Genomic DNA, 24617 nt, shown 5'->3' on the forward strand with positions numbered 1-24617 from the left:
GCGGCGGGGTGCGCTCCCGCTGCTCGGTCCCAGCGCCTGCCAACCTAGCAGTTCTAAAGCACCTCAGGGTGCAAGTAGATAAATAGGGACCGCTTACCAGCGGGAAGGTAAACGGCGTTTCCGTGTGCGGCTCTGGCTCGCCAGAGCAGCGATGTCACGCTGGCCACGTGACCCGGAAGTGTCTCCGGACAGCGCTGGCCCCCGGCCTCTTGAGTGAGATGGGCGCACAACCCCAGAGTCTGTCAAGACTGGCCCGTACGGGCAGGGGTACCTTTACCTTTACCTTTTTAGGCAAAACCCAAATGGCACCAGCCAATCAGCCAAATGGTAAAATTCCTACCAGGCTCCTGCTCCAAAGCGGACGACCCCATGACAGGCATAGCAAGGACAGCGCAAACAAACCCTAAATAAAGGGAAGGTGGGCGGGTAATCCGATGTGCGCAGTGAAAAGAAGAAGCTCAACGCTGCACACAGGGACCTATATAGCACCCCCATCCATCAAATAAAATTGCAACAATCAATTTTCTCCAGCAACATTGGAGGTGTCCAATCAAATCTGTGGCCATCCAAACTAACCCGCCCAGCAACAGGGAATGTCATGGTTGCTCCCACCGCAACACGTGCTCTCCATGAAGGAGAACCCGCTTTGCCAGACAGCATGGCAGAATGTGCCCCATTGTGCAGGTGTCAGCTGGACACTGGTCTTCCAAAAAGCTCATCTGCAATGGTGCGAGTGATCGCCTTCAGAACAATAGGAACTGTCCAGTCTGACCATCCTGCTCCATCAACCACAACGTTCTTATTAACTAAGACAAAGGATGTTTGCAAAGGGCTCAGTTGCGGGACCTACATTGGCTCCAAGTACCGGTACATTTCTGAGCACAATTCAAAGTGTTGGTGCTGACCTTTAAAGCCCTAAACAGCCTCAGCGCAGTATACCTGAAGGAGCGTCTCCATCCCCATCGTTCACTGAGGTCCAGCGCCAAGGGCCTTCTGGCAGTTCCCTCACTGCTAGAAGCAAGGTTACAGGGAACCAGACAGAGGGCCTTCTTGGTAGTGGCACCCGCCCTGTGGAACGCCCTCCTATCAGATGTCAAAGAAATAAACAACTGTCTGACTTTTAGAAGACATCTGAAGGCAGCCCTATTTAGGGAAGTTTTTAACGTGTGATGTTTTATGGTGTTTTAATATTCTGTTGCAAGCTGCGCAGAGTGGCTGAGGAAACCCTGCCAGATGGACGGGGTATAAATAAATTTCTTATTCTTTTTCTTCTTCTTCGCAACCGAGACCCTTCCAACTTCCACCCATCGCTTCTAAAGCTAGAAGGCTCAGACCATGGGCAGTTCCTCTGCCTATGAACCTAGATCACCTCACTGCTAGAAGCAAGGTTACAGGGAACCAGACAGAGGGCCTTCTTGGTAGTGGCACCCGCCCTGTGGAACGCCCTCCTATCAGATGTCAAAGAAATAAACAACTGTCTGACTTTTAGAAGACATCTGAAGGCAGCCCTATTTAGGGAAGTTTTTAACGTGTGATGTTTTATCGTGTTTTAATATTCTGTTGCAAGCTGCGCAGAGTGGCTGGGGAAACCCTGCCAGATGGACGGGGTATAAATAAATTTCTTATTCTTTTTCTTCTTCTTCGCAACCGAGACCCTTCCAACTTCCACCCATCGCTTCTAAAGCTAGAAGGCTCAGACCATGGGCAGTTCCTCTGCCTATGAACCTAGATCACCAATGCTAGCTGGAATAGACAAAACTGGTGTAGACCAGAGCTTGCCAAACTTCCTGGGCCAATGAACCGCCCGGCAAACCAGAGAAATTGTCGTGGGAACTACACATATGCACTGCAACCAAGCACACACTACAATACAGTGGTAAAGGTAAAGGTACCCCTGCCCGTACGGGCCAGTCTTGACAGACTCTGGGGTTGTGCGCCCATCTCACTTAAGAGGCCAGGGGCCAGCGCTGTCCGGAGACACTTCCGGGTCACGTGGCCAGCGTGACATCGCTGCTCTGGCCAGAGCCAGAGCCAGAGCCGCACACGGAAACGCCGTTTACCTTCCCGCTGGTAAGCGGTCCCTATTTATCTACTTGCACCCGGAGGTGCTTTCGAACTGCTAGGTTGGCAGGCGCTGGGACCGAGCAGCGGGAGCGCACCCCGCCGCAGGGATTCGAACCACCGACCTTTCGATCGGCAAGCCCTAGGCGCTGAGGCTTTAACCCACAGCGCCACCTGCGTCCCTTAATACAGTGGTACTTCGGGTTAAGTACTTAATTCGTTCTGGAGGTCTGTTCTTAACCTGAAACTGTTCTTAACCTCAAGCACCACTTTAGCTAATGGGGCCTACTGCTGCCGCTGTGCCATCAGAGCACGATTTCTGTTCTCATCCTGAAGCAAAGTTCTTAACCTGAGGTACTATTTCTGGGTTAGAGGAGTTTGTAACCTGAAGCGTATGTAACCCGAGGTACCACTGTATACGTATTCTATTGGCTACAACAGAATGCCATGAAGCCTAATTGAAGCAGGGAGAGTGGCAGAAAAGAACATCCTATCAGAACCAGGGGAAGTCTCTGAGAGTGCATGTGAGCCTATGGGTGCCATGTTGGAGACCCCTCCCATAGGCAGACAAACAATCTGACCGGGTCTAAGGCACCACCTCCTGGCGGTGGAGCAATAAAACTGCTAGCACATTTGCAAAGCTAAGCAGGGTCTGGTATGGTTTCAGACTGGAAGGGGGACTGCATGTTGAGATTCCTGCATTGCAGTGGTCAGCAAACTTTTTCAGCAGGGGCCCGGTCCACTGTCCCTAAGACCTTGTGGGGGGCCGGACTATTTTTTTTTGGGGGGGGGGGGATGAACGAATTCCTATGCCCCACAAATAACCCAGAGATGCATTTTAAATAAAAGGGCACATTCTACTCATGTAAAAACAGGCTGATTCCTGGACCGTCCATGGGCTGGATTTAAAAGGTGATTGGGCCGGATCCAGCCCCCCCCCCCCCGGGGCCTTAGTTTGCCTACCCATGGACTACAGGACCCTGGGGGTCTATGATTCATATGTCTGCAGTAGCAAAATGGGAGCCCCTGGGTCAATGGCCACAGCCCAACTATTTCCTCCCCACACAAGTCAAGCAGCCCACAGGCAATCCAGAGGTCCATCACCTGTGCAAACAAATGCTAATTGCATGGATGGCACATTTAATTAAAATGCAAAATAAAAGGAAGTAGAACTCCCATCACAATGCTTTTGCAATGTTGCCTTCAAAGCTGGAGATTTTCAAAGCAGCATTCTGTGCTGCCATTTGCAATACAACATCCTTTTAAAAATTACTACAAACAGCAAGCTGTCGCAGAGCCATTTAAATATATATATATATTTAAAAATAGAATTAATAGTGTTACTTCAGCCAGGAAGCGACGAAGAAGATTACTTGAAAAGCAATAATGGTACCCACTGGGGAGTTTGTGTTTTTTTCTTTCCTTAAAGAAATAAATAATCCGCTGCTATTTCATCAAGCAGAGAAAGTGATGTCGCTGAACGGCTGAGTCACTCAACTCTATTTTTAACACCAGCTGAAAAGGCTTGCAACTCCTCGTGACCTTTCCGAAAAAGGATCTGAAGAAGCCCAGGACTACATCCAGGTTACTGCAAAGCTAGACCCAGATGAATATCCTCCCCCCAATTCCATTTGACATAGAATGGGTGCAAAAAGAAATATTCCAGGGGGGGGAAATCCCAAACTGTGCAGTAAACTGATGGTGTTTGCTGTGAGATGCTGATTCAAGAGATCTATTTCCCCCTCACGTCAGCCCAGGGCTTGACGCTTGGGTGGAAAATGTCACTTTGGATCGAAGGCCTACCTCACAGGGTTGGCGTGTGGATGAAATGAGGAGGAAGGAAACTGGGTATGCCACCTTGAATAAACACAGCAAAGGTGCTTTGAAGTTGAGAGAAAAGGTGAGGAGGATAGACGTTTATGTCTTGGGGAAAGTAGATAGGAAAAAAAGCTTGTCTCCCCTTCTCATAATATCAGAATTTGAGGACATTCAAAGAAGCTGAATGTTGGAAGATTCAGGAAGATAAAAGAAAATCCTTCCTCATGCAGAGCAGTTAAACTACGGAACGCCCTCCCACAGGAAGCAATGATGGCCAACAACCTAAAGGTAAAGGTAAAGGGACCCCTGACTGTTAGGTCCAGTCATGACCAACTCTGGGGTTGTGGCGCTCATCTCGCTTTATTGGCTGAGGGAGCCGGCGTACAGCTTCCAGGTCATGAGGCCAGCATGACTAAGCAAACCAGAGCAGCGCAAGAAAACGCCGTTTACCTTCCCACCGGAGTGGTACCTATTTATTTACTTGTACTTTGACGTGCTTTCAAACTGCTAGGTTGGCAGGAGCAGGGACCGAGCAATGGGAGCTCACCCTGTTGCAGGGATTCAAACCACCGACCTTCTGATCGGCAAGCCCTAGGCTCTGTGGTCAACAACCTAGATGGCTTTAAAAGCGGCCAACAACCTAGATGGCTTTAAAAGATTAGACAAATTCACAGAGGAGAGAGAACTATGGATGGCTATTAGGTGCTGGAAACCTACTGGAGCAGCAGTAAAACTGAGAGCGCCTTTGCAAAGCTAAGCAGGGGCCAGTATGGTTTCAAATCGGATGGGGGACTGTGTGTTGAGATTGCAGGGAGTTGGGCCAGATGACTCCTGGGGTCCCTGCAATTCTACATTTCTATGAAAAACCACATCACAATTTCTTCCATCTCTCCCTACCTCAGCCTATTTAATTAATAACGTCAAGAATGGATTACAGAATTATGCAAGCCCTAAATCTTTACAAGCAGTCTCAGCAGTTATTCAGCACAGCAATTAAGTTAAGCAGACAAGGCCAGCCAAGAAAGTGTTGCCTTAGAGGAAATTAATATTGTTGTGAGGGGTTGTTTTTTTTAGGGGTGGGCAGGCGGCGTTTAGGCTGTAAGGTGCCTGAGGCCCTTTAAATCCACTGGACCCAGCAAGGGTTAAAATCGAATGGGTGATTCCATTGTCAAATTGGACAGGCAAAGGTCTAAGTATGGCCACTGGTCTGACAAAGGAAGCTGCTCTGTGCTGGAGGGGAAGTGGCTAGACCCAGTCTCTCACCTGACGGGCACTAAGGAAGACAAAAGCCAGAGAGATGGGTGGGTGAGCTAGGCTAGAGGCCGGCAGAAGGCAGAGAGGGAGAGCCATGCTTGATTTCTGCTAGAATCCAAGGCTGTGGCTATGGGAGAAACCCAACCTTCTGGGGTGTTAATGCTGTCAGCCCCTCCAGCGCTCAGGTTTATAAAACCAGGCTCAGGTTTTATAAATGTGCAAATAAACCATATATCCTAAAGACACACAACAATCTCCGCTGCCCCCCTCATTCCGAGGAACCCGAACCCTGAGAAAGAGCCTGGTGGAACCCCTGGAATCTCGCACCGCTCGGAGATTGGGGTGGCATGCAACAATATGTACGTTGCTTGTTATCTGCAAGTTGGAAGGAGGTGTGCAATTAGTGCAAGAATTTGTTTATTTTATTTAAAATTTAATTTTTGGAAGAAAATTCCCTTCATCCAAAAATGGAATCGAAGGCAGTATACAAGGGAATTTAAAAATGCAAATGAGTTATGAAAACCAAGCCAACAGTTATGGATAAAGCAATTTAGCTAGTTAAAAAATACCATACTCTTAAAATGCCTGGGCAAATCCAGTAAATCCAGTACTGAAAAGGATGTGGTGTCAGCACCAAGCCAAAATGGCAGATAGACGTTCTGTTTTGGTGGCTGCAACCTTGGTTTAAGGAGCCATTTGGCACTAACTTATAATATCTGAGTTTCTAACACTGGACTCCGAAAACTCATGCATTGGTTGTCCTCCTTTGGCATCAGCATCACTCGCTTTAGAATTGCTGGGGACAAGTCAGTGGCGGCAGCGGCAGAGAGAACGAAGTGGCCAAACGAGACATTTCCACTCTTCTGAACCGCAGAACAGAGCCTCTAAGTGTCTCTTTTGTTGACCTGCTTGTCAGACCCGGCATTAATCCATTTGCTTAACAACTGCATTGTTTGCCAGTGTGACAACAGGGGAAAAAACAGCAACTATATTAAAGCTGCTCGCTGCATCCTGTTGGCCTATAAATCTCACTTCCTATATGCAGATAATTCTCTCTTTGTACCACTGAGCGACAAACCAGACACGCTCCTCCTCTCTTAACAATTCAGAACAAGAAACAAAAAGGCAATAAGGACCAGGAGTCTTTTGTTGACACTAAGAGTGAACTCAGGTACAAGCTGCCTCTCAACATGCACAAGTGTTTGTGCAAAAGGATGCACACTTGTTGACTTGTGAAGCTCAGGCACACAGACAGCACACTTGTTGAATGTTTGTTGTTGTTTAGTTGTTTAGTTGTGTCCGACTCTTCATGACCCCGTGGACCAGAGCACGCCAGGCACTTCTGTCTTCCACTGCCTCCCGCAGTTTGGTCAAACTCATGCTGGTAGCTTCGAGAACACTGTCCAGCCATCTCGTCCTCTGTCGTCCCCTTCTCCTTGTGCCCTCCATCTTTCCCAACATCAGGGTCTTTTCCAGGGAGTCTTCTCTTCTCATGAGGTGACCAAAGTATTGGAGCCTCAGCTTCAGGATCTGTTCTTCCAATGAGCACTCAGGGCTGATTTCCTTAAGAATGGATAGGTTTGATCTTCTTGCAGTCCATGGGACTCTCAAGAGTCTCCTCCAGCACCATAATTCAAAAGCATCAATTCTTCGCCTTCTTAATGGTCCAGCTCTCACTTCCATACATAACTACTGGGAGCTGAATGTTACATGGGAACAACAGCCCATAGGAACATAAGGACACTGTCTTATTCTGAGGTTGGGGAGAGGATGGGAGAAGAGAGGAAACAGGATTAATGCAGAGAGGAGATGGCTGTCGATGGCTACTAGCCATGACAGCTATGCTCTGGATCTATGGCTGGAGCCAGAAATGCTTCTCAGTACCAACTGCTGGAAGTCACAAGAGGTGAGAGGGCTCTTGAGATCAGATCTTGCTTGTGAGCTTCCAACAGCCATCTGGATGGCCGCTGTGTGAACAGGATGCTAGACTGGACAAGCAACTGGACTGATCCAGTGGATTTTTCTTACGTTCTTATGACTCCATCAGAACTGGTAGGGGGGAACTACTTCTGCAGTGTACTTCTGTCTCCGAGCATGCTGACATGACCCCTTATTCATCGGCTGCCCTGTTTGGGCAACAATTATGTCGTCATTTAATCGGCTGAGTCTGCTATTAGAAGGAAAGATACGATCGTCAATAACAACAAATGCAATCTTTGGAGCAGCTATCAGGGCAGATCTCCACCTTCCCTCCGTAAAGATTTGAGTTTATCTTTAAAGATAATAAAAGAGTCGAAGTTGCAGGCACAGTCCTACCACCATTAAAATTCCAGGGCAGCAAAACATCTTGTACCCAGGAGTATTGTTTGCAATACACCTGTCAGAGGCAGGTGAGGGACGGATTTATGATCATTCCAGGCTGGGTAGCTCATGCAACCAGCCAAGCACACTAATCCACGGAGCATGAAGTCAAACAAGAATGGCTGTGCAGAGATGCCGAGAGCCCGTCTTCGCGGACCAGACTGCTGTGTTTATTCTGCTAGAATGATCCTTCCAAAAAGAGTTAAATTTTTATTGCTGTGGGAGAGGAGGCCATAAACAAAATGGACTGGCTGCATTTATGTCTGCAATAACCCAACAGGAAGTTTGACTGGGTAGCTACTCCGTGCTCTGCCCTAGCACTAAAAGGGCCCCCTGTTATAAAAGCATCTCTGCTCAGAGAGCAAGTGTGTTTTGAAATAGGATAGGGCTAACTTCAGTCTCTCAAGTAAACAAACCTAGAATCGTGGTGCACCAATGTGTTTTAACAAGGCAATAAATCCTATGCATGTTTCCTTGGGAGTTGTGTTCAGTGGGGCTTAGCTACAGGTGAAAGCAGTGTTTGAAATTCGCCAGGCACATTTTGCACCTGGCTTTTGGCTACTTGCAATCAAGTGAAGATGACCGGGTGCCAGGATGCTGCCTGTGACGTCTCCACTATGTAGAGGAGCATGCCTGGCGATCCTTGGATCTTGACTGCTTTTGTAGCACCCTGCTTGTGGTTAACGCTTAGCTGGAATGAAATATTCAACGCAGCAATAGAGAAATTAAAATAGTAATTTATTTGTCAGACAAATAAATGAGAGGCACAGTGGTATATGGTTACCAAGCTCTGGCCTGGCCTCCTGCCATTCTGGCCAGCACTTATATTTCCTTAATCCAGCCCCCTTGCTCCTCCTGTGGCTGCCTCTGTCCAATCAGCCTGGTTGAAATTCCTATTGGCTATTTGCTAGAACCAATCACAAAAGATACACCCATTTCCTCTTGCCCTTTTATGCGAATCAAAAAGCTATATATTCTTCTATCTATAAATGACAAATAAGTAGTAATATATCTTACATGTGTCTCAACAAGGAATCTTAATTACCAGCTCACCTCTTGCCCTCCTTGCCCTATTGCCTTCCAAAACAGATGGTTAATCTTGAATTTTTTTCTTAAACACATGTCAAGGATTTTGAGTTCACATCAACATTGAGAGATCTCCTTCATTTGAAGGTTTCTAAACAAAAGGCCTGACAACCATATATCAGGAGTGCTCGATGGCGTCTCCTGTCTGGCAGGAGGTTGGTGGCTGATGGCTGACTTAATTTCAGGATAGTTACAACTCTTACAACTATATGAAATAAGAATCTAGCATTTCTTAAATCCTTTGCATAATTATATTTAAACTAATATATTTAATACATAAATAACCTTTTAAAAGGAAAAGAAATCTTAAAAGGATCTTAGTTTAAGAAAGAAACAGCTTTAGAAAAGACTTCCCAAAAATGCTCCCTTTCTGCCAGCTAGATGCTTTTTCACTGCTCTTGACCTTTTTAACCTTAGGAAGAAGATATGGCTCATTTTACTATTTATCCACCCTTGATTTGTAGGGTCAGTGTAACCTTGGCTCTCAGCCTGTAATTCCCTTTTTACGACTTTGAGAATTGTTTTCTGCTATAAATCAGGGGGCCCCCTTGTCTAGGAGTAAAAACATTGCCAAGGTTCTTAGGCAGCTGGTCTTCTGCCTGGCATAAAACATTTGAAAATCTTTAAGCTCATTTTAAAATACAAGCCCTGATTAAACATATAAGCTTTAATAAAAATGCAAGCTTATGATTAGATGCCTCACTTTCACACGCAAGCAACTCATCCTGTAGATATTTTATCTGCACAATCAGAATGAATTTCAGGAACCAAAACGTCGTACTGAAAAATAAGCTGTCTGGCCCCAAAATGGCAACTAACCCTGGTTTAAGAAGCCATTTGGTGCCTAGCTTATATGCCTGAGTTTCTAACACTGGTTCAGTGGGGCTTAGTTGCAGGTGAAATTTCCTGAGCAACCATGTTTGGCCCATCTCCCTTTCGTAGTTAAGGGACAATTAGTTCTGTAATGCTCAGGGCCTTGGTGGATCAGACTGAGTTCAACAAACAAGAACAGGAGCAACCAGTGGAAACTCCTTCAGCAATTTCCCCATCCCTCCACTGCCTTGCTAAGCATGACTCAGTGCTCAAGTCTGGGTGAGTTTTCTACAAGCCGCATCTATGGGGTTCACTGGAAAAATTATTCCTATGCGCCTGACTCACATGGCGAAATGTACCCTGGGCACCAATGGAGAAGTGTACTAAATCAGGGGCGGGCAATCTGAGGCCTGTGATCCCATTTCATTTGACCTTTGACCCCATGTGGGTGACAAGGAGGAAGAGAGTAAAGGGGGGGATCACACCCACCTCTAGCTCTGCCCCTACCCAGTTTCAGCTCCAGACCCACCTGCCATGAGGCCCCTGACAGATCATTCCAAGGCAATGTGGCCCTGGTAGAAAAAGGTCACCCTGAATCATCAGGTGCTTACTGGGGTTTTCCCCCTCAAATATCACACACCACAGCAGAAAAAGACTCAGCCCTGGCAGACCAGGCAACCATCTTATACCCACAGCACTATTTGATCTTGCATTTAAATTCTGTGTACAAATGGTAAGCATCAAAGGACGGCAACTCTGAGATTTTGGAACGTAGGGCATCAAATGCAGAAAGACATGGATGTGCTAAGATTTTTTAAATCAGCTAAGGCAAGCTCGTGAAAACCTTTGATTATCCCCAAACACTGTTTTCGCTGGATTGATGTGGGAAAGGAGAAGGAGACGCACTTATCTTTCAGATAAGCAAAGCCAGTGCGTTTTCATTTTCAGCCGCATATGGCAATATTTGCCAAAGTCCTTCTAATGGAGGAAAGTCAATTTAACCTCTAATAAAAATAATGGCTTATTTAAGAGGATGAGCGCCCTGCGTTTTACTCCATCGCCTGGTTTCTTAATGGATACTTTTGCGAGACAAAGCAATTAATTCCAAGGAAACTGGGACTTGCTGGTCCTTGTATAACTGAGACAGGATTCTTGGATTTGCAGAGGGCAGAGACTCAGCTGGGGTTTTCATGTAAATATCATTTCTGCTATCATTCTGAGTAAGCAGTCATAATAAGAGAGAGAAACTGACTGCAATTTGACAGGCATGGTTTTAGCTTGTCATTTTTCATAATTGTGTGATTGTTTAATATTGTCAGGAGGGTTCCAAATTTATTTTGTCAGCACCTCTGAATTTCTGGATGAGAGCAACGATGCTTAGCATTCATACAGCAGTTTTCCAAGGGCTCAGAGTCCTTTGATATACGCTGGATGCTTTCAGACGAAACACTAAACCATGGTTTAGTGCTATGTCAACAATTCTAGCCTCCAGCCAGATTTTCATGCACCTCCTCCTCTTAAGTGCCCAGCAGGACTTCAGAAGCTGTTGCTTTTCGTTGATGGACAAACAACAGCTAACACAAAACGACCTTCCCCTTCTTGATGCTCTCCAAACGTTCTGGACTACAACTCCCATGAGTTGTAGTTGCCAACCAAAGCATCTGTGCCTCATGTATGCAGAGGCAGCTATTGGTTTTGAGACTCACGTCTCCAGTGGTGGACTTTAAGGTTCAACCACACACACAAAGTCAAGTACAGTACATTCCCACAATCCTAAATTCTCCCCCACCTCTCCAAAAACCTAGCGTCTATTCTGCTGAAAATCCATTTGTGTACCTTGCGTTTCATGCAACCCTGCATTCCAAAGGAGAAACACGTGAAGCACAGCCATTGAGCTTATGGACACAGATCGGGGCTGTGGTTCTCTAAATAGAATACTAGAATCATAGAATTGGAGCCAAACCCTCTGCAATGCAGGAATATTTTGCCCACTGTGGGGTTCAAACCCACAACCCTGAGATTAAGAGTCCCATGCTCTACCAGCTGAGCTATCCCAAATGTTGTTGGACTCTGGCTCCCATCAGCCCCTATCAGCATGGTTAACGGTCAAGGATGATGGGCACTGGAGTCCAACAACACAGCCTCTCCGTCCCTGATATAGATAGCTGGTAGCATTTGGTGCCTGTTGTCTTTGTCCATGGAGTTTTCTTGGCAGGGATACTTGAGTGGCTTGCCAGTTCCTGCTCCAGGTGGATCACGTTTGGTCAAAACTCTCCACTATGACCTGTCCATCTTGGGTGGCCCTGCACAACATAGCTCATAGCTATGTTATTCAAGCCCCTTCGCCATGGCAAGGCAGTGATCTATGAAGGGACCATAAATAACCATAAAGAAGGCTGATCGCCGAAGAATTGATGCTTTTGAATTATGGTGTTGGAGGAGACTCTTGAGAGTCCCATAGACTGCAAGAAGATCAAACCTCTCCATTCTTAAGGAAATCAGCCCTGAGTGCTCACTGGAAGGACAGATCCTGAAGCTGAGGCTCCAATACTTTGGCCACCTCATGAGAAGAGAAGACTCCCTGGAAAATACCCTGATGTTGGGAAAGATGGAGGGCACAAGGAGAAGGGGATGACAGAGGATGAGATGGTTGGACAGTGGTCTCGAAGCTACCAGCATGAGTTTGACCAAACTGCGGGAGGCAGTGGAAGACAGGAGTGCCTGGCGTGCTCTGGTCCATGGGGTCACGAAGAGTTGGACACGACTAAACAACAACAAAGCATTTGGTCCCAGGGAATTAAGGTCTAGGACCCAGCATGCAGCAATATATTAAAAGCAAACTTCTCTTGGTATGATGTTCTCCCCAAAACTTCCAGAGGGAGGGCATTCTACATAGGTGCTTCAAAGAGCAATGGCAAAAATGGGAGTACTTTGCAGCAAAAAAATTGGCAATTTCTCTCCCAAACACTTTCACATAGCTTTTCTTATCCTGTTATCTTGTTGGCAGGACATTCCATCACAGGTAACCCAAAGTGACTTCTGCGTCGTTTAAAACTATTTCTTGGTGCTGTTGGCACTTCACCCTGTTGTGACCGTACCAAAGTTGGTATTGCCACTACAAACGCTAATTAATGATTCTCAAATTTGATGACTTGTAGAGATTAAAACCTGAGCCTGTTAGGACCGGCTATACCTGGGCATACCTACATCCATTGGGTTGCTGACAAGAATGATTGCACCTTGTGAACTTCCATTGTTTTCATTCAGAGCGGAATCACAGATTATGTGCAGCCCCATGATTCTTCCAGGATAATTTTTTAAAATGTAAAAATCACAACGCAGATGCAATTTTAAGTGAAAGGACAGTGGGCCATGTACAAGGAAGCTGTTGCTCCCGTGGAATATTTTCCCCTCTCTCCAAATATGTTCTAGGGGTTCTTTGGGATGGGGGGTTGGGGGGAGAGGAAAGCACAGTGGGTGCAGACAAGGAGAGGAAGCTGAATTGCACAGGTGGAAGTCCTTTTGCTCGCACAACGACCCTGTGAGGGAAATCAATCCAACCGAGAAGAGATGGCTGGGGGAAAACAGTTTCTTCCATCCTTCCCCTCTTGTGCTGTTTTACTGCAGAATACCTGTATGCTTCCCCTCCCCCCATCCTTAATCAGTTTACTAAACAATATTTCTGTCATAGCGCCTTTAATTATTTTTTTAAAAATCCTAGGCAGCGTGTACGATATTAACAAAAAACAAGAGAATAATTACTGGTCTGTAGAAAGGACTTTATGGTCTGAAAACAGAGACGCTGTGTGTACTTTTGTAACCCAAGAAAATACTTAATAAAAACGTTTTTAAAAGAGAGGAAAAAACAGCATGCAGTACAACTCCTGAGATCCATGCAAAATGCAGGAGGTGGGTGGGAATAATTGCTAAAAAATGACACCAACGAAAAGCTGCTTTTTGTCTCCACTGGGGGAAAAGATACTGGGACTAGAATCTTTTCCTCTGGTAAATGCAATAGGAGGTGGTACTGCTCAGTAGAGAAAATCAATGGAAGAGGAAAGAGTTTCTCTGTGGGAATCTTCCGAAGTGTAAGGGCATCAGGAGAGTCCTGCTGGAGCATATCAGAAAAGCTCATGTAGTCCATCATCCTGTTCAGCTGAGGCAGAACACCACCTCAACCTCCATGAATTATAGCAAAAAACAAAGAATCACATAACATGCACTTCTGCCCTCATGGATGGATATGGAACCTCTGCCTTATGAGCAGATGCTGATTAATGTTAACTCTTAAGCTCACTTTGCAAATTGATTTATTCACAAAAATGCCACCCACTTCACAATCTCATTTCACACAACTGACAAAGTTGAGCTTTAGTCTACGCACTGTTATTTCCTCTGCAAACTGACTGGTTTGTGCTTATGATAATACTTTTATTTCTCCTGCTGGTTTGCACTGCTTTCAACGTGCATTATTGTACTTCCTTTAGAAATGTTTTCTTTTGAAATGTTTCTAAGATAATTTTGCTGTGCTAAATGTGCATTCTGTAGTTGTGACCTCTGTCACATTTTATTTTGATAATATTTTGGTTTCCAGTTAACTATGTTGCTTTGAATGTAGACTTCATATTTGACTTTCAGTTGTTTTATTCTGGACTGTTTTATTTGATGTCTTAATGTAGGTGGGAAACAGGCTTTGGGATTCGTTTCCCTAAAAATATATAAAGCGGTATAGAAATGAAATAAATAAAATAAAATACATTTATGCCAAGGGGTTTCCTATTCCTTTGACTGGTAGAGATTAATAGAGCTATTCTTTGGGAACAATTTCTTCCATTCCCCCTTTGCAGTGGATGAGGATCCTTTTAAAATATTGGAAGACTTTTGACTTTCAGATAACAAGTCCTCATAAACGGCAAATCAGGGAATAAGCCTGATCTGGTCTGGACCGCTTCAGATTCAATCACATCATGACCAAATGCTCTTTGAAGCAAACAACTATTTCCAGTGCTTGTTTTTGGTAAAAATAAAAGGAGATGCCAGCAATTCATATCTTGATAAAAAGTGCCGTGGGTGCCAGCACAAAATGGATGCCAAGGGCAGCAAAAAAGAGATGTGATGGTACTCCCTGGAAAAAAACAACCTTGCCTTTCCCCCTGTATTTCCATGCTTCTAGAAAGCTAGCTGTTATGCAGCTACCTCTCTGATACACAAAGTTTTCTATGTGTATGAATATTATTGGGCTCCCTCCCCCCCCACATTCCAATAAATGGCACATTCCATCATGCAAGCACCTACGACAATCTGTAATGGTACAAGTCCAGTCCTTTGGTTAGATAGCATATCACCTTGACACATAGCTGAGCCTGATGAAGACTGCAGGCCAACTGAGCAGTGCCCAAATAATATATACCAGAAATAGGCAGCCCAGTGCCCTCCAGATGTTGCCAGGCTCCAAACTCCCATCAGCCCAAGCCAGTCTGGTCAATGCATAAGAGAAACCAGGGTTCTATAATATTTGGACAGCACCAAGTGAGCTACCCCTGAATATATACTCATAAAAGTAAAGGTAAAGGGACCCCTGACCATTAGGTCCAGTCGTGGCCGACTCTGGGGTTGCAGCGCTCATCTCGCTTTATTGGCCGAGGGAACCAGCGTACAGCTTCCAGGTCATGTGACTGCCATGACTAAGCCGCTTCTGGCGAACCAGAGCAGCACACGGAAACACCGTTTACCTTCCCGCCGGAGTGGTACCTACTTATCTACTTGCACTTTGAGGTGCTTTTGAACTGCTAGGTTGGCAGGAGCAGGGACCGAGCAACAGGAGCTCACCCCGTCGCAGGGATTTGAACCGCCGACCTTCTGATCAGCAAATCCTAGGCTCTGTGGTTTAATCCACATAACTCCCAAATCTGCGGGGAGCCAAGAAGCACTGTACAACCACCAAGGGGTGGTGGCACTGTGTTAGCAGGCCTAGGGAGCCCCTAAGCTCTGCAGAAATGGCAACAAATAAAGAAAGGGAGACCCAAACAACTGAAGGGAGAGTCGTAGCTCAGAGCCAAAACATTTGCTTTGCATGCAGAAGGTCCAGGTTCAATCCCCAGCAAAGCCAAATAGACCCAGGGGAGACACACCTGTCTGAAACCCCAGAGGGCTGCTGCCAGTCAGTGCAAGCCACTATTCTACTGATCAACACAGCCTGATCCAAGGTGTGCTGCAACAGGAGCACTGCCATGCAAATATATGGGGGAAGAGTAAGAAATGGGTCCCCGAACACACGTTTGGGTTAAAAGGTTGATGATACCTGGCGCAGACAATACCAAGCCAGGTGGGCCCATGGCCTGACTCTGTATAGGACAGGTTGCTAAGTCCTATGAAGGAGGACTGGGGATGCTAACCAACTGTAGAAGGAGTGCTGGGGGGAGGGAAATGGAATGGAGTAGTCTGGAAGAGGGCATGGCCGGCTGGAGCCCTTAACAGGAGTACTCCACACGGCAACATTCTGCTGCAGGTCCGATTGGTCACTTCTGCATTCCGTACTTTGCATATGCGACGCTGCATGGTTGCCAGCCTTACCCTAGCCTTTGGCAGCAGCCTGGCAGGCTGAAATTCAACAAGCAAAGCTTTTTTTCCTGGATCTGAGAAGTTTGGGAGGAAAAGCTTCAGCAACTTATTAATGCCTCTCAACCAGCTGCTAACGGCACAGGAGCACAGCCCTTAAGAAAAAGAAGGTGGCAACCTTTATTTTCTAGCTTGTGTGGCTGTCATCAGACGGCAGAAAGGATCCCAAAAGTGAGTCTGGCTCAGGAGCTAGCTTTCTGGCTGCAAGGCCCATCTTGCCAGGGGAACGACACGCAGCTCAAAGTTGCAGTGACACTTATGTGAATACAGACCCTTTCTCTGTATTCTCTGTCTCTTACTTGCAGGCTCAACCCCCCCCCCCAATACTTCCTGGGGTTCAGCTGTTCACTAGGGTATAAAGTTACTGCCTCCTCCCTCCCCACCCCAAATACCCACAAGGCATCCTGGAAGTTTAAAAGGTGCACATTAGCGGTTTAGATGAGAATTTCTTCCCCTTCCCTTCAACAGAGCAGAGGAAATGTGTGAAAGGAAACAGGATCTGGAACACATCTGTTACAGAAGCTCGGTTGCAGGAGAAGATTGAGTTGGGGGAGGCGGGAGAAAAGCGAAATACGTAACTCGCAGGGTCTCACGTCTGCGGAGTGGACAGCTCACATCTTCCCATTTACACGGAGGGTGCCCGTCAACAACCAGTGACTCTCCCGTTCCCCGATGACCTGATTCGGAGCATGCAAATTGACTGCAGAGCTAAGATCTATAAATAAACTCCGGGGGCCCCACAAATCGCAGCATCCGACACAAATGCATATGTATCACACACACAAACAAACTAAATCACACATATATACAATATAGCTCTTTCCAGAACAAGCCACAAAAATAAACCCTGGAACCCTCCAGTCCGAATTAGTCATTGCAATTGCCTGCTGTTTTTCTGCTGCTGTATTTGGAGGGGAAGCCACTGAACGTGCAAGATGCCAGGGGGAAAAAAATGAATAAATGCAATTCGGGGTTTTAACCCTTAAACTCCCGCTACTTTTTTTTAAAGGAACCTTCAAAATCTTAACGAACTAATGCAAAAAAAGCATTCCTATAAATAAATTGCGGGTGGCTCCCCCGTTTCCTCAGAGCCTATACATTTTTCAGCACTGGCCCATATGGATACGACTGGGGAGCAAAGAAGCGCAATTGGAACCGGATCATCGGCCCAGAAGCTGCAATCGTTCTCTGCCTCCGGAGCCCGAAACGCGTGAGCTGGCTCCCGTGTGTGTGTTTGCAAACGTGGCCGGGGCTCCTAGACGCGCATCTCCCACCCTCCCGCGATGCAAAAGCAGCAGCTGCTGCTGCGCACGATCGCTTCCTCCAGATCTTACCTTCATTGCGCTGGAGAAATGCACCCCAATCCCCAAAATTTAAAGGTGGGCAGAGGAAGAGGTGGACGGCTTGCAGAGACGTGTGTGCGCTGGGGGGTGCTTCTTTCCTTCTGGCGTCTCCAAAAGATGCCGCTCCCGAAGCAGAGCTCTGCAAAAAAAAAAAAAAAAAAAAAAAAAAAATAGCCCAGCAAAGCGAGCGCCGGCGGGACACGTTGCAGCTCCGGCTTGCAAGCGAGTTTCTCCAGCAGCGGGCGGCGACGGCGGCTTTTTTCTACCCGCGCCGATTGCATCACAGGCAGGAAACGGCGCTCCCCGCAGCCGCCGCCAGGGGGCAGTGGAAGGGGAGGAGGAGCGGCAGATCCCCACGGCGGCGCTGTCATCCCGGTTCTCCATCCGTGCATCTATATCCCCATCCTTGGAGGAAGGCGCAAGTCCAGCGCTTGCAAGGGACCAGGACGTGCGTCCTCGCGACCGCTTGCACTTGCTTCTCATCCCGGCCCTATCTATGCATGTACTGTACTGCCCTAGGCAGCCGCTTGCGGGGGGCGGACATGCTTTTGATTAAGCAGCTGAAGGCAGCCCTGTTTAGGGAAGCTTTTAACATTTGATGAATTATTTAATATTATTTAATTTAATATCTAATATTTTGCTGGAAGCCGCCCAGAGTTCTATTTATACCCCGCCCAGATGGGCAGGGTATAAATTATTATTATTATTATTATTATTATTATTATTATTATTATTATTTTGTTATTGTTTATTATTATTATTGGGCGCTGTGGGTTAAACCACAGAGCCTAGGACTTGCCGATCAGAAGGTCGGCGGTTCGAATCCCCGCGACGGGGTGAGCTCCCGTTGCTCGGTTCCTGCTCCTGCCAACCTAGCAGTTCGAAAGCACGTCAATGTTCAAGTAGATAAATAGGTACCGCTCCGGCAGGAAGGTAAACGGCGTTTCTGTGCCTGCTCTGGTTTCACCAGAAGTGGCTTAGTCCTGCTGGCCACATGACCCAGAAGCTGTCTGCGAACAAGCGCCGGCTCCCTCGGCTTATAGAGCGAGATGAGCGCCGCAACCCCAGAGTCGGCCACGACTGGACCTAATGGTCAGGGGTCCCTTTACCTTTTACCTTGGGTTACAGACACTTCGGGTTACAGACTCTGATAACCCGGAAGTAGTACCTCAGGTTAAGAACTTTGCTTCAGGATGAGAACAGAAATCGCACGGCGGTGGCATGGCAGCAGCAGGAGGCCCCATTAGCTAAAGTGGGACCTCAGGTTAAGAATGGTTTCAGATTAAGAACGGACCTCCGGAACAAATTAAGTTCGTAACCAGGGGTACCACTGTATTATTAGCAAGGGCAGGGGTGCAATTGCAAATCGAGTTTTTAAGGAGGGAGGCTTCTTGGTGGTGGCTCCCGCTATGATCTGTCAGGAATGCTTCCATGGAGATTCCTGCAATCCAGGGGGGTTGGACTAGATGACCCTCAGGCCCCTTCCAGCTCTACAATTCTATGATTCCACAATTCTAGCATTCTATGGCTATGTGTCACTCTCCTCCAGTTTTTTTTTTTTGGGGGGGGCATACCATTTAGGTTCCCTTAATGTAAAAATGATTTTGGGTCACCCCTTTTCTGAACCTTTCCCCAGCTGCGCAACATCCTTTTCTGGGGTGAGGCGACACAGATATTCCCAGGGCTGTCATACCCTCAATTTGTACAATGGCATTATTAATCTTCCATTCCTTTCCTAATAACCCCTATCCCCTAGGAATTAAATTTGCCTTCAACACAGCCGCTACACACTGAGCCAAGATCTTCAGATAGACTGCCTTCGAACCTGGAGGTTCTATTTAGCCAACATGGCTAACAGCCATTAACAGGGCTATCTTCCCCCATCCCCTTTCTTTCTGATTCAAGTCTTCCCGTGCACAGGAGAAAAGTACCACCAGACTCAGGGTAACCCCAAGATTTTCAGATGCAAAAAATTATAATAAACATAATAAACTTTAGGGCAATAGTAGGGAAGCTTTGGCCGCCTGGTTAATGCTCCTGTCCAGCCCAGTGCCAGGGATGATGGGGATTATAGTCCATGCAACATCCAGAGGGCCAAAGGTTTCCCTCCCTGGTTTTTAGGGGGTATAAAAATGCAGCAACGAAACCGCTAGCACATTTGTAAAGCTAAGTAGGGTCTGGCATGGTTTCAAATGGGATGGGGGAACCATGTGTTGAGATTCCTACATGACAGGGTGGGGTAATATACTTTCTACCTCTACAAAGTCTCCTTCCTGGTCAAGTTCACTACCAGTTCAGAACCATGGGCATGTATATGGAATTTAGATTTCCACACCCCACCCCACCCCCCAAAAACCATGCATCCAATTACATTTCTTACATTGAATTCCATTTGCCAGTTTACCACCCATTCACTGAGTTTGGAGAGATCCTTTTGAAGATCGGTTCTGTTTTACCCTACCTGCCTGCGGACTGTCTTGCCAGAGTGGTGCATGCTCTAGTTATCTCCCACTTGGACTACTGCAATGCGCTCTATGTGGGGCTACTTTTGAAGGTGACCCAGAAACTGCAATTAATCCAGAATGCGGCAGCTAGACTGGTGACTGGGAGTGGCCGCCGGGACCACATAACACCGGTCCTGAGAGATCTGCATTGGCTCCCAGTACGTTTCGGAGCACAATTCAGTGTTGGTGCTGACCTTTAAAGCCCTAAACAGCCTCGGTCCTGTATACCTGAAGGAGCGTCTCCACCCCCATCGTTCTGCCCGGACACTGAGGTCCCACTTTAGCTAATGGGGCCTCCAGGGGCCGAGGGCCTTCTGGCAGTTCCCTCATTGCGAGAAGTGAGGTTACAGGGAACCAGACAGAGGGCCTTCTCGGTAGTGGCGCCCACTCTGTGGAACACCCTTCCTTCAGATGTGAAGGAAATAAGCAGCTATCTTCTTTTTATAAGACATCTGAAGGCAGCCCTGTTTAGGGAAGTTTTTAATATTTAATGCTGTATTGTTTTTAACACTTGATTGGAAGCCGCCCAGAGTGGCTGGGGAAACTCAGCCAGATGGGCGGGGTATAAATAATAAATTATTATTGTTATTATTGTTGTTGTTATTATTATTATTTTAATAATCCTGAACATTCAGCAAACTCAGCTACCTCATGGCTCCCCTTCTAACCCGTAGTAATTTATGAATACGTTTAAAAGCCCAGGTCCCTATACCAATCTTTTGGGGGAACCCCACTTTCTACAACCCTCCATTGGGATAACTATGAATTTATTCCTACTCTCTACTTTGTGTTTCTTAAGCAGTTGCCGATCCACAAAAGCACCTCTTCTTTCATTCTGTGACAGCTAAGCTTACTCAGGAGTCTTGGGCATTGTACTTTGTCAAAAGCTTTTTGAACACTGGCATCATAATAAAGGTAAAGGTAAAGGTACCCCTGCCCGTACGGGCCAGTCTTGACAGACTCTGGGGTTGTGCGCCCATCTCACTTAAGAGGCCAGGGGCCAGCGCTGTCCGGAGACACTTCCGGGTCACGTGGCCAGCGTGACATCGCTGCTCTGGCGAGCCAGAGCCGCACACGGAAACGCCGTTTACCTTCCTGCTGGTAAGCGGTCCCTATTTATCTACTTGCACCCGGAGGTGCTTTCGAACTGCTAGGTTGGCAGGCGCTGGGACCGAGCAGCGGGAGCGCACCCCGCCGCAGGGATTCGAACTGCCAACCTTTCGATTGGCAAGTCCTAGGCGCTGAGGCTTTAACCCACAGCGCCACCTGGGCCCCTTGGCATCATAATACCTCCTCCTCATTTCACAGTGGTGCTATTTGGGTTCTGTTGCTGTTGGTCCTCACCCCCCGAGTTTGCTTTTAGAGGCAGACATTCATGTATGCATGTATTACACTTTTTATTGCATTAGTGTAACTTTTATTTTCCCAGACGTTCTCCTTTTGTTTTCAGATGGAAATTGTTTCCATGTTTTACGCTGCTGCAGCTCCAGTTGCTTTTAGACTTTTTTTATTTTTATTGAAATTATACCGCTTCTTAAAATGATTATACTAATTGCTTTTTAATGCTTTATGTATACCACTTCCAAGAGATCAGGTGAGCTGGAAGAGAGGGTTGCAAGTTTTTAAAATAAAAATGAATCCAAAACCAGGCACAGCTCCAAAATATCTCATCTGAATTCTGGACCGCTGCTGCATTTGAACTGGTGCAAAATGCCATTTTGGCTGATCTGCGCAACAGCTGCTTGCAGCTTTGAACTCATCATCATAGCAATTCATTCTCTCTCTCTCTTTTGGGAGGGGAGGGTGAATAGGCTGTAGCCCTTACAGCACAGAAAGCCAACATGCAAGTTAAGTCTTTGCAAGATCAGAAGGTAGAGTGTGAGGGTTGTCATGGAAATGCTCAAATAATAACCCAGCAGTGAATGATGATGCTAGAATCCATTTGCTAACCCGCTTTCGCAAGGCTTTTAATAAAAAACAATCTAGAATCAACTTGCTAGGGACGTTGGGCGGGGGCTCAGTTCACAAGACACCCGCGTCCAGACCCCAGTGCTCGTTCCAGGGCATCCTTTCAGGTTTCCGAGGGATACAGGTTAAATTCATTGCAAAGTTCAAAAAGTTTACCCCTAGGCACATTCAAGGTTAGATGGCAAATATACAGTGGTACATTGGGTTAAGAACTTAATTCGTTCTGGAGGTCCGTTCTTAACCTGAAACTGTTCTTAACCAGAGGTACCACTTTAGCTAATGGGGCCTCCCGGTGCTGCCACACACAATTTCTGTTCTCTTCCTGAAGCAAAGTTCTTAACCCGAGGTACTATTTCTGGGTTAGTGGAGTCTGTAACCTGAAGTGTCTGTAACCCGAGGTACCACTGTATTTTAACAGTCCTTGTGGCGGTTGTGTCTCTTGACCAAAGTAATGCCTTTAGGAACATAAAGCTCTGTGGGATCATATAAAATGCTCCATCTAATGCGGCATTTGCCAACCAGATACCTCCAAGAAGCCCACAAGCAAGGCTTGAAGGTAATTAGGTTTAGACTGAGATAGACTACCTCTGAACCTGGAGGTTCTGTTTAGTCAACATGGTTAACAGCTATTAAGGGGGCTATCTTCCTTTATCCCCTTTCTTTCTGATTCAAGTCTTCCCAGGCACAAAAGGAAAGTATCAGCAAACTCAGGATAATCCCAGGACATTTAACATTTAGAGCAGCGGAGAAGAAATTGCTGAACTCCTGTCCACCCCAGCGTCAGGGATGAGTTCATGTAGCATCCGGAGGGACAAAGGTTCCTTGTCGCTTAGAGGGTAAAAAAAATGCCAAATGCTGTCCAAAGAAAGCAAAGGAGGAATCCAGGATTTTAATGTAGCTGGGAATAGATACAAGTATGCCCACACAAACACACCCTAAATTGCAAACAGGTCATGCTCAGTGGGCACAAAATGCTAACTGTTGGGAGGAAATGGGGAGAGAACAACAACCCTGTGAGGTAGGTTAGGCTGAGACAGGGTGACTGGCCCAAGGTCACCCAGTGAGCTTCATGGCTGGGTGGGGATTCAAACCCTGGCCTCTCAGGTCCTAGTCCAGCACTCTAACCATTATGCATGAGGTCCTTCCTTTTTATGTGTCCTGGGTAACCCGCAATAAGAAATATCCATCCATCTGTAGCATGTACGTAATTTGATATTACAAGCCTCTTATCGTGTTCCCCCTCCCACACACAAACTCACCTGTTTGCTGTTGCAGGTTAGGAAGAATTCAACTCTCTCTGCATTAAGGTACAATACATTTCAGTATGTATGATTACAGCGTTGTTCTCTTTGATGTTTGTGCACGCTATTGACTATTTTCAAAGGGGTCTCACCACAAAACTTAGGTATGTTTACAACTGGGCTTCAAAATAAGGAGACCCCCCAGACAACCGATTCTTAAGGCAGCTGCATGCGTGCCAAAACTCTCTTTTGTCTACTTCAGGGATGGCCTGAAAGTCGATACAAAATGAAATGGTACTTTGGGTTTGATTTGTTGCGCAGCAAATGCTTCCTGTCAGCCTTGCCAGCCGCCAGCAAATCTGCATCAGTTCAAGAGCTGCTTTAGGAAACCTAATAAATTATCCTGAGGCAGCTGCCACAGTAGCAGGAGGGTCTCTGGCAGAGGGGACTCCCCCAAAAGAAAGCTTTACTATTAGGAAAGATAAATGGAAGAGTATGTCTGGCTGCTTTTAGATAAGCTCTTTGCAGGATCATTGACCAGATTAATCCTGCCTATTCTAAAAACCACACCTTATTTCTAGGGCACTAGTGCCAAAACTGCTGTAGACAAACAAGTCCAAAATTGAACCTTGAAAATTTAGTGAAATGTGCTTGTGTGGTTTCTGAAATGTAGGGTTTTTTTTCTTTTTTCTTTTTAAAGGGACAAGGATGTTAATGAAGCAAGCTTGCCAGGTCCTTTTAGAGACACTCCTAGAAACATATGCAACTTTCAATCCTGTCCACTCATGCTCCACAGCAATTATTATTTTTCTTAGCTTCTTAAAAAACTTTTTTTAAGGCTTCCCTCAAAATTTCAGGGTGAAACACGACTGTGTGCTGCCTTAAGCTAGGAAGAGTGACTAGCCCAATATCAATCACCCAGTGAGATTTGTGGCTTTGTATGGATTTCAATCTGAGCCTGCCTGTTCCAAACCTGTAACCCTAACCACTATATGGCACTGCCTTTCAGCTAACAGGCAGCAATCAGGAGGAAACACTTCCCCATGTGAGTTGTCTCCATGCTGGGTTATACTTTATCCAGTGCTTTTTCTCTGGGGGGACGCAGGGGTACGCATACCCCTAAACATTTTGTGAATCTAAGTTTGGCCTCATTGAGGGGCAGTATTTCAGTATGAGTAGGAAAATGAGAGTACCCCTAAACATTTTTTTAGAAAAAGCATTGACTATATCTAAGAGATGGTGAACCTGTGTCCCTTCAGATGCTCTATTTTTTAAAAAAACATTTCAGGTATTTATATACTGCTTAATATTCAGAATTTCTAAGCAGTGTGCATAATATATTAGATAATCATGCAAAGAACAATTAAAATGCAACATAGGAACAGAAAACTATCTTAAAATGCCTTTGCTCCATCTAATCTCAGGGGCAAAGGTTAGCCACCTGTGCTTTATTTTGTTTAACTTCTGAAACTTGATCCAAGAACTTCACAGCCTGACCAAAGTGACAAGAGATGTGCAACATCAGCCCCTGTGATTGGCAAGAAGCACAG

At 46.3% G+C, this 24617-nt stretch overlaps 1 protein-coding gene across 3 annotated transcripts in view; it reads right to left on the reverse strand.

The window, feature by feature from the left end:
- BCAT1 (branched chain amino acid transaminase 1) overlaps positions 1 to 17636 on the reverse strand; it is a 69112-nt gene extending 51476 nt beyond the window's left edge. For all 3 annotated transcript variants that reach the window (XR_013842803.1, XM_079992898.1, XM_079992897.1), the window contains exon 1: positions 17346 to 17636. Coding sequence is in view for 2 of the 3 variants with exons in the window: in XM_079992898.1 (XP_079849024.1) it covers positions 17346 to 17351 (6 nt within the window). In the remaining variant the exon portion in view is untranslated. The remainder of the gene's footprint in view (positions 1 to 17345) is intronic.
- Positions 17637 to 24617: the final 6981 nt, after the last annotated feature.

This window comes from Podarcis cretensis (assembly GCF_951804945.1).
Source record: "Podarcis cretensis genome assembly, chromosome: 10".
NCBI classification, from domain to species: domain Eukaryota; kingdom Metazoa; phylum Chordata; class Lepidosauria; order Squamata; family Lacertidae; genus Podarcis; species Podarcis cretensis.